We start from the raw sequence: 10,710 nt of genomic DNA, 5'->3' as shown, positions 1-10,710 counted from the left end.
TGTAACGATCAAAACCTTGGATACAAATCCACGGAGCGATCACGAACATTGAACGATGACAACGTCTCTACTCAGTCCATACGAACGGGTTCCTTCAATCTCAGTGCTAGCTGATACGAATGAAGGCTTTGAGTGAGAGAGAGAGGGAAACGAAATTCCAAGTCTTCACTTGAGATGAGTTTGAGTTACAATGCTTCTACCCAAGGGGTTCTATTTATAGAACCACTTGTGTGGGCTTCAAGCTAAAAAGCCCACTTAAGTGTATTTTGGCCCATATCTTATAATATGCTCAAAATCACTTAAGTATTTGGTACCTTACCATATTTCATATTCCACTTAAGTGCACCGTACCTTACGATGTTCCTTAGTTACTCTATTTCTCATCAATCCGTCCTTTGTGTGTGACCCTGTAGGTTTTCGCGACGTTGGCAATTATATTAAATAACGTATTTAACATAATAAATAGTGAGCGGTATCTAGCAACACATCACTACTATCCAAGCTACGAAAATGTCATGTGATCTAACAAGTCCTTCTGTGATAATAATTATGTGTATAATTACCCCTTTTCCCTTATGTCTATATTGAACACAAGGTATAGATCGTGTCATCCTTGTCCAGTTCAATATTGGGCCCATAGACATTTATCCTGTTACGCAGGATGGGCAAATTCCATCTAGGACACTCATGTCCCTCAGCATGCTTTGTGGAGTACCCATCAACTGTCTTTATGATTATCCAGATACGGACAATGTTGGGCCAACAACAAAGCACTCGACTCTACATCTAGGATCCATAGTGGTTTCAGGTCGAAGAGTGGTATACACCATTATCACCATGAGAATAACTTATGACACTTTGCATAACTTTCTATATAGTATTCTCATAGTGGGTCAATCCGGTATAAATATTACTCTTAATATTCATACCTATGTTTAAGAATTGATAACTCTTTATCCATGATCCATGAGATGTGATCATCAGTCTACAAACATAATAGTCTTAATACTTTAATGTTATCCTACTTCACAATAAAGCTCGACTACAGATACTTTAAGAATAGTGTCCCTATGTTTAATGTGCTCTCATGATCAAGTCACACTTGATACATTAAACAGACTATCTATTCCAGGGACTTTATTAAACAACCATAATAAAGAAAAAGCCTTTTATTATTAATAAATAATTCGATACAAGTACCAAAAGTATTGGCCTCTAGGGCTTACACCAACACTACTAACTCATGCATCCACAACCAGAAATCTTCCTCCAGGAATAACAGTCTCCTCTTCACCATCTCAACTCAAACAATATGCCAGGAACAATCTCTTTTATTACATGACAAAAATCATAAGGAATAAACTCCCGAATCATACTCCTTATTTCCCTAACACACCTTTCCTCCTACCAATTTTAATAAACCCAAATGTCAAATTCACAAAAAACCATTTATGGTATATCTGGTGTGCCACAATATTATATTTTATGCATGTTCTTATTCCCACTGAAGCCATGTATCAACACTTGATGAATCCCGAAAATCACAAGTCCTTGATTTGGACTACTCTTGAATGGTATTCTCCATTACCATGGTGGAGGAATCAATTAAAACTAGTCATAGACGAGGTCAAAGAGAGAAGATTAGCCTTAGAAGCTATTAACAAGCTCAAGTCTGTTTTCTTTCTACACATGCCTTATTAGACAGATCCCGGGACAAAGTTACTAGATTGTAAGAGTTATGTTCACTTATGGGAAACAATTGATGATTATCCTCCCAGTCTAAAAATTACAAGGGAATTAATGGAATATGTCAACTGCATCAATCTTTATGACCCAAAGAACCTTGATGATAGTACAACTTGTATAAGTCATAGAAAATTCAGAAGACCAGAAGTTGGAGAAAGCTCAGCTCAAGCCACACAACAGAATCCAGATTCTCCAATGGAAGCTGAATTCTCAGAAGGACAAGTGGAAGAAGCTAATAGAAAATTGATGGATCACACTTACATGATGGATGACATCTGGCAACATGAGTCATCACGATATGGAGATTGCTTTTCTGATGAGAACTTATCCGATCAGAACATGTCCCCATCTCATGAACCCATTTTCAAAGGCTAGGTGACAAGTGTCCCTTATACGCCATTAGCATGCTTATGAATAATATTTTCTCGTCTTTTTGTGTAAAAGTAATTCCATTATGGGTGCTTTAGAGATAAGGGTGTCCGACTTTTGAAAAATACATTTATATAATGCCATGCTTGTAAATAGTGTTTCTTTTGTCCTTTATGCTCCTCCTTGCCTATAAAAGGAGAGCTCTTGTAACATATTTTCATGAAGCAATCACAAATAAAAACTCTTTGTGTGTTCAAGAACAACTATGTTCTAAGTATCCTTTCTTTCTCCCTAAAAGCTTTAGTTACTATATTCATATCATAATTCCCCACATAGATGCAAGTATGCTCTACACCTGTCTCAACTGAGAAAGTTGTGTATCAGAAAACATCTGACATTCGATCCATACTACGGTCCTCACTATTATGGAATATCCGTTTTAATTGATAGTCTGTGTTATGCCTATGATTGACTGTTTGATGACGATTTAGTTGAGACTGGTTTCATGGTATGTGAGGCTCCCGACCAGTATGGTATAAATATCATGTCGTCCTCTGGTCCTCACTACATAAAAAATAGAAATATAACCTATCCGATTTTTAAAATTTTAGAAAAAGACACAATTTTTTCGGAGTTTTTGAAAAATTCGGTTACCTACAACCTCTTTACTAGTATTTTTGAAAAAAACAATACACATATATGCATTTTTATCGAATATTTCAAAAATATAGATAAAATGCATGTTGATTTACTGGATTTTAAAAAAAAATCTATATAAATTCATGCAATTAATGGGATTTTACCCGAAATGTCGATAAAAGTTAATTGGTTTCTAAAAAATGTGGCATGAACATAAAAATGTCTATAAATTTGCGAAGCTTTGAAATTTGACTTGCTTATAAAAATCCGGTAGAAGTCTCAAAATATCCTGTAAGTAACACAATTTTTATGAAAGATCCGAAAAATGATTTTAGGGGCTGTCAGTTTAATTGGAAGGGTTCCAGACAAAATTTCCAACATTCCATTTCCATGATTTTCTTTTTTTATACAAAACAAACATTCCCATGCCTAAAACGAATACACGATGCAAAATAAAAAATAGTAAAAATAGATATCAAAAAACAAATTGACAACTGCATTGGATTGAGTCAATAACTATCTCTTTACATATTTATGCAATTTAAATTTCCAATTGCCATCACCATTTTTAGTACAACAAAATAAAAATAAAAATAGAACTCTATATGTTTGGTCTTTAAATACATTAATTATAAATTAATTTAAAACACAACAAAAAAAAAAGAAGAAAAGAAAAAACGCCAACAAAGAAAAGCGTGTAAAATCTCTGGCAATTGACATGGTGTACTTTTCATACTAGTTCACCCACCAGCCAGCTTGCCAATGCTTACCGTCAGCATAACTGTCTTGTTCTCTAATACGACACCGTTCCTCCCCTGTATATAAAAACCACACCAAATTTAAAAAATATATATTATTAAAAGATTATAATTTGTTTCAAACAAAAAAAAAACATTAATTAATTAAATAATACGTTTTTATTTATTTGCCGTTGGAAGTGCTTTCTCACTCATCGATATTTCCGTTTTCTCCAATTGGCCAATTCGACAACTCTGAAAAAAAAAAGCCTCCACCCTCTACCTCTTCCTCTTCTTTTTCTTTATCTTCTCCACTAAAATTCTCTGCGGTTCGGTTTTTTACCCGAACCGTCCTCTTCCACACTCGCTCAACTTCCCAACTTCACTACGAAGATTTTCTTTCTCCAAAACCTTTCAATCATCAACCCGTCGTTGTCATCTTTTTTTGATCAATCAATCCATTTCACAGTAAGTTCTATCGCTTTCCGATTTAGTTCTTAGATCTGTTACTTCGTTTCGTACATACATGTTTGTGTGAAAATTGGCTTGTTTCGTTTTTCGTTTTGATTTGCGTTTTGTGACGTTCGTACGCTTTTGACGTGTTCAATTTGGATCTGTATGATGATTGAGCGGTGTTTGTGGTTGGATCTGGTATAGGTTTTAGAGATCGGAGAGGAGAAGATCTATGGCGCATAGGGTGGATCATGAGTATGATTACTTGTTCAAGATCGTTTTGATCGGAGATTCTGGTGTTGGTAAATCCAACATTCTTTCTAGGTTTACAAGAAACGAGTTTTGCTTGGAGTCTAAATCTACTATTGGAGTTGAGTTCGCCACCAGGACTCTTCAGGTATCAGAACTTTCTCTGTGCGATGGAAGCTATGGCTTGTTTTTTCATATTTCTGAATTTTCAAGTTATTTGAGTATGTTGCCGTTTATCATAAGCATTGATTGGTTAGAAATTTTCAAGTTTTAGCTAATGAGGATCATCTATTCTGTGAGACTAGTTTTTCATAGAGGAATGACTTTAGCTTCAAGTTCATATTATCGTTGGCAAATGTATATTTTTGGTTGATGTTTAGTTGTACTGTTAGATTTTTAGATTCCCTTTCTCAAAAGAAAACTCATCTTTTGTGTCCAAGCATATCAGTAACCAAATATTCTGAGTTCTAAATTCGAAAGGGTTGACCTATAGAAGCATGACAGGGCTTGTATCAGACATGTTGCAGGCTCTAGTTCCCACTAGTCCCTAGGGGAGAAGTCAATGAAATTTTATTCGTGATTACAGGAAGACTAGGGTGTCTCTAAACATTCCCATTTCAAAGAATATTCTGAATTCATTGACTTTTAGTGTTAAAACTTAAACTAGTACTAGTATTATATTTTACTCCCTTTTATTGAGAGTAAACTTTCTGTTACTTGCTAGGGTTGAAGTTATTTTTAACAGCGTGTTTGGTTCTGTGGTGAAAAGAATTGATTTTGTAAAATTAGTTAAAAGTGAGTTGAAGGTAATTGATTTATGTTTGGATAAATTTATGGAGAAGTGAGGTGAACATTAAATTTCAATGTAAAAATCACGTTAAAACTCAAAAACTACAAATTCTAGCTTCAAGTAGAATCAATTCTAAAGACAAAATCAATTCTACTTCAAAAGAACCAAACACCTTAAAATCATTTCAAAATCAATTCTATGTATTTAGAATTGGTTTTGACTCTTCCAAAAGCTAAACCAAACATACACTAATATGAAGTTATGCTTATGAATACTTGTTTGTATTACAATGTTACTGATGCTTGTTTCCTTGACTTCCTCCACAGGTAGAGGGAAAGACTGTAAAAGCACAGATATGGGACACAGCGGGTCAGGAGCGTTACCGTGCCATTACCAGTGCCTATTATAGAGGCGCTGTTGGTGCTCTTCTTGTATATGACATAACTAAGAGGCAAACCTTTGACAATGTTAATAGGTGGCTGCGTGAATTAAGGGACCATGCGGATTCTAATATAGTGATCATGATGGCTGGAAATAAGTCTGATTTGAACCATCTTAGAGCTGTTTCAGAAGACGACGGTCATGCATTGGCAGAGAAGGAAGGTCTCTCTTTTCTTGAGACATCCGCATTGGAAGCAACCAACATTGAGAAGGCGTTCCAAACCATATTGACAGAGATCTATCATATTGTAAGCAAAAAAGCACTTGCTGCTCAGGAAGCAGCTTCTGGTACCCCACTTCCTGGCCAAGGAACCACCATCAATGTTGGAGATACCTCTGCCAATACAAAGAGAGGCTGTTGCACCGCGTAATGTGAGATTTTCAGTAAAATTGTTACTAGCAGATAGTATTTTTCCCCCCAATTCTGTTTTTGCCCCCTTTCTCTTTCTCTATTTTTATTTCCTTCTTTATGGGTGAGATAGAAACATGTAGAGTACATTTACTTTGTTGAGTTGCGATGAGGAAGCCTGTGAAAGATTCAAAACTATAGTGTTGCTAGTTTCTTTTGGTTATTTCTTCCTTGATGTGATAATTTCTTTTGAATTGATGTAATATTATTGGAGCTGACAGATATTTGATTATATAGCATGGTTAATGAGAATCTGACGTTTCAGGGAGGTGGTGTAAGATTTAAATAAAACCTGTTTTAGATTTTTGTTGTATTTAAGGCTCTACTTGAGATCTCTCTGACATAATGTATTATCATCATTCCTTTTGCCATATCTTTTTGTGTCCAAAGGACATTAATAAATCAGATAATAAAGAGATTTCATCCTGAAATACAGCTTAAACACTTTCAAATGTAATTATTATTACAATGTTTTTTCTTAAAAGTTATCTCTTTTAGTTCCTTAAACAATGTTTTAAGGGTACTTTTTAAGGCTCTTGTATCTTTTTACCACCCGCCACCTACTTTGGGAGGTAAATTTGCACCTCATTAGCTGAAAAATAGCTGCATTTTAGTGGGAACGAGAGAAATGCTGTTTTAAGGAGGAAAAAAAAAGGAAAGAGAATGAAAAATGATTTCTGAACTTTCAATAGCAAAAGGATCAAATACCAATAGAGGTACTCTATTTAGACAATATAGTGATGTTCAAATAACTAAAGTGTATAATGGTTAAGAAAGGGGTAAATTTTTTAGGTTGTTCACCATTGACCAATACTTATCATTATTAAAATTCCAATTTTTTTGGTCCATGATGTTTTTAAAAATAATATTCTCTTCGGTTCTATTTATAAACTAAAAAAATAATTTTTTAGATTCAATGGATAATCAATATATTAAATCTATTATACTTTTCAAATATATTGATTATTCAATGTATCTTTGTTTTTATTGAAATAATTATCATTAAATTACTATTTCAATCATATAAATGAAAATGACACAATATGATAATTGTATATCATATTATTTTTAAGTGGTTAAAAACTTTTAAGTCAAATAATACGTATTTATTGAGCTACTCCACCCACTCTCTTTTATCAAGTATAAATTTATTTTGAATTTAAGTTGGATTAGAAATTAACAAAATAAGATAAGAAAATAAATAATTTATTTATTTATATAAGATATATTTTAAAATATAAAATAATCAAAATTAAAAAATTATAAATAAAGAAAAATATTAATATACAATAATATATAATATTTTAAAAAATAATAATTATGTTTATTAAAAATAAAATATTATAATTATAATTATAATTAAAAATATAAAAAAATAGTTATATAATTTAAAGTTTTCAAACTTAAATATAATTTTATTACAATAGTAGCTTTTCAATTTGTATATAATATATAATACTTCTTATATGACATATCTAACAAATATAATAAAATAATTTATTTATTCATGATTGTTTTCAACGGGAATTGATTATTTACTGATGTCAATAATATTATTTTGAAATTGTCTAAATTTATGTTATTATTTCTATAATTTTACTTATTTGTTTATTATTTATTTTGATTTTATTAATTATTTATCATGTTATTATTAAGTGTGTAATAAATATATAAAATAATATTATTATATTTCTTATCATGTTTTTCTCAACATAATAGAATATTGTCTAACACGATAATTGAATAGGTTTGTTTCAGTTTTTTTTTAAATAATTTTTATAATGTTACATATTTTTGTTGAAAAAAATTTATAAAATAAATTCTAAATCAAAAATTGATTTATATAGTCATTCTCAAAATTTTATTTTAGATATTTTATTATTTTGCTATAATTTATTTTATATAAAAATTTGATACACACATAAATTTGAATATATTTCAAATATTTTTAAAATTTATCTTTTTAAAAAAATTGTGATTTTAATTATAATTTAATCTTCGTAGATTTATGTTATAGTATGTGAAAATTAATATTTTAATTTATATAAAACAAATTTAAATAAACTTTTAATATTTTAAAAATTATTTTAATAAAAATTATTTTTAAAATATATAAAAATCTATTTTTTTTTTAAGTTTAACCAAACTGACTCATGATCTTTATCCAACTCTTTATTATTCTATTATATCGATATCCATGTTAAAATTTGTCTAAAACATATGCATCCCACTTATCAAAATACTAGTCCATATTAAAATATGTGTATTCTTCGATGAATACCTGCACAAAGTACTATCTAAAGTTCTTGCAAATAGACTAAAGAGCACCACAATTTGCATTCTTCCATGCATTAGCTTGATATTGGTCTGGTTTGTATTGTTCTAACCTGCTAGATTTCTGTCTGTTTACTGTCATGAGGCTTTTATCTTGTACTGATAATGAATATATATTGGTATCAGTATGACTCATGCCAATCTTCAATAAAATTATGTTTTAGCCTTAAAAAAAACTAAAAAGCATCACACAGATGAACAATAAGGTGAAAATAATGGAACAGAAAAGAACATACTCTTACTCAATTTGTATGGTTACATGTTGTATTTGATAAGTGTTTTCGCAATACTGTTTCATCGTATCAAGTAAATCAATAGAACTAATGCCCGGTTCGGCTACTACATGACACGATAGAAAAAGTTTACCAACCGTTATAGCCCAAACGTGCAAATCGTGAACCTCCTGCACTCCCTTGATACTTCTAAGACCATTTTCGAGATGAATGATGTTAATCTCACTCGGCGTCCTCTCCATCAGAATGCCAAAAATATTCTTAAGCATTGTTAGAGTAGTACTTAAGGATAAAACCGAGAAAACGAGAGTACATAAAAGATCTACTATAAACCATTCGGGTTTAGCCCATATTACTCCTCCGGCAATCATCACTCCGATAGATTGAATCATATCAGTCATCACATGCAAATAAGCCCCTTGGAGATTAATGTTCAAAACATTCATTTTTCTCTTACCATTTGAAATCATAGTAAGATTCTCCTCATCAGTTATTTTAGACAGTTCCTCTATCCCATGATCATGATCCGCGTCTCCACGACATTGATGATGACTATGATCATGATCATGATTATGATCGTGACCATGTGAATCTCCAAATCCATGATGATGACTATGATCATGATTATGATCGTGACCATGTGAATCTCCAAATCCATGATGATGACTATGATCATGATCATGATCGTGACCATGTGAATCTCCAAATCCATGATGATGACTATGATCATGACCAAGCCATAAAACCATGATACAGTTAAGAACAAAACCAAATGTTGCAATTGCAAACATGAGTTTTCCATTCACACTATCATTTCTATAAAGAATTCTACCAACTGCTTCATATATTAAAAAACCAGATATGAACCAAATTAACTGAACAGATAAAAGAGCCCCCAAAACCTCAAGACGATTGTATCCGAAAGATTGACGAGGCGTTGCCTCCCAACCCGAAGCCCACACTGCAAACAGAGATATCGCAAATCCAGCAATATCAGAAAGCAAATGTGCAGCATCACTGATAACAGACAAGCTGTGAGCTTTCATTCCTCCAATAAGTTCAACAACCATAACAACAGCATAGAAAACTATCAGTAAAGAAAGTTTCTTCACCGATTCATTCGACGCACCATCACTGTTTTCCTTTCTCGAAAAACGACAGACCGACGCCGTCGTTGTCAGAAGATCAAGTCTGTCTGAGTCAGACACAATTGGCATCTCAATTTCCTCTCCCGCTCTTGCTTCCAAGATATGTGCTTTTTCTTGTTCCATTTGCTTCATTCAACTGAGTCTTCATAAAAACAAACAAGTCATTCAGAAAAATAAGCAATCACAATCAAGGCCACGGTTAGGTGAATTATTCACCTTTGACAATCTTTTTTATTTAACAAAATTGACTATTTCAAATTGAAGAAATGTAAATAATAAACATAAAATTATAAGGTTTATGAATATAATCGTAAAGTTGGTAAAGTAAAAAAGTCATATAGGTTTATTAAAAAAAAACACAAATTGGAAAAAAAAAACACAAAAATGTACCTGTAGAGAACAAGATAACGTGTGGAGGCAAGGAGAGAAAGAACTCGATTGAAAATTGGAAATTGAGAATGGTTGAAGAGGGAACGAGGTAGTTGAGAAAAGGTCGAAAATGAATAAATAAATTAAAAAAATTATGGAGAAGCAAGACGAAGACGAAGACGAAGAGTCAAATTATTATCAGACATAGGTTGATGTTAACGACCTCGTATATTGTCTTTTTGAACATCCTTCGGCAGAGAATTAGCATAATTATACTAAATTACAAACAAAATGTGTTCTTATATGGATTTCCGACATAAATTAGGGGAAAATAAAAAGAGATTATATCGATGCATTTTTTAAAGGCCAACTTTGATTCTCTATTTTTTAAAATTTTGATCCTATTTTTTAAAATCCAATTTATTATTTTTCTATTTTAATTTTATCTGGATTTTAATCTCTTTTTATTTCAAACTCTGACGTGACAATTAATTTTGATTATGAGTAGAGGTTAGTTGACCTAATTGATATTCCATCTCATTTTTAGTTATTTTAATTTTAATAATAATATAAATTATTATATATATTAAAAATAGAAATATATTAAATTAGAATTTTAAAATTACTTATTTTGTTTTAAAAAATAAATGTTTAAATTATTATATATAATTTTTTTTATTGAATTATATTATTGATATATGTCCTAAGTAGGACAAGTTTAGCCTCCATTAAATTTAATTACTCCCAATAATTTAAACTTTATTATGCACCATAATTTTATGTTTTTTTTAAT

The 10,710-nt window shown here is 31.4% G+C and overlaps 2 protein-coding genes across 3 annotated transcripts; one reads left to right on the top strand and one right to left on the bottom strand.

Annotated features, from left to right (window-relative positions):
- Positions 1 to 3,611: 3,611 nt before the first annotated feature.
- On the top strand, positions 3,612 to 6,101 carry LOC127108276 (ras-related protein Rab11C). Its single transcript, XM_051045727.1, has 3 exons — positions 3,612 to 3,959; positions 4,149 to 4,341; positions 5,310 to 6,101. Exons 2-3 carry the CDS (start codon positions 4,177 to 4,179, stop codon positions 5,793 to 5,795), a joined length of 651 nt encoding a protein of 216 aa, XP_050901684.1. The 5' UTR covers positions 3,612 to 3,959; positions 4,149 to 4,176; the 3' UTR covers positions 5,796 to 6,101.
- A 2,282-nt stretch (positions 6,102 to 8,383) lies between these two features.
- On the bottom strand, positions 8,384 to 10,310 carry LOC127108274 (metal tolerance protein B). 2 transcript variants are annotated; one of them, XM_051045726.1, is made up of 2 exons: positions 9,939 to 10,310; positions 8,384 to 9,684 (listed from the first exon to the last, which is right to left on the bottom strand). In XM_051045726.1, the coding sequence occupies exon 2, from the start codon at positions 9,678 to 9,680 to the stop codon at positions 8,406 to 8,408; it is 1,275 nt and encodes a 424-aa protein (XP_050901683.1). In that variant the 5' UTR covers positions 9,681 to 9,684; positions 9,939 to 10,310; the 3' UTR covers positions 8,384 to 8,405. The 2 variants fall into 2 exon arrangements, with proteins under 2 accessions (XP_050901683.1, XP_050901682.1); XM_051045725.1 differs by having other exon boundaries at positions 8,384 to 9,690; positions 9,939 to 10,287.
- Between the last annotated feature and the right edge of the window lie 400 nt (positions 10,311 to 10,710).

Source organism: Lathyrus oleraceus, chromosome 7 (genome assembly GCF_024323335.1).
Source record: "Lathyrus oleraceus cultivar Zhongwan6 chromosome 7, CAAS_Psat_ZW6_1.0, whole genome shotgun sequence".
In the NCBI taxonomy this organism is placed as follows: domain Eukaryota; kingdom Viridiplantae; phylum Streptophyta; class Magnoliopsida; order Fabales; family Fabaceae; genus Lathyrus; species Lathyrus oleraceus.
Note: the sequence above shows the minus strand (reverse complement) of the source record. Positions and strands in the feature narration are given on the sequence as shown.

Bases quoted from the DNA above. Each gene is read 5' to 3' on its own strand.
- LOC127108276 (XM_051045727.1), top strand. From the start codon at position 4,177: ATGGCGCATAGGGTGGATCATGAGTATGATTACTTGTTCAAGATCGTT. The intron at 4,342-5,309 runs GTATCAGAACTT...CTTCCTCCACAG, and splicing joins TCGCCACCAGGACTCTTCAG to GTAGAGGGAAAGACTGTAAA.
- LOC127108274 (XM_051045726.1), bottom strand. From the start codon at position 9,680: ATGAAGCAAATGGAACAAGAAAAAGCACATATCTTGGAAGCAAGAGCG.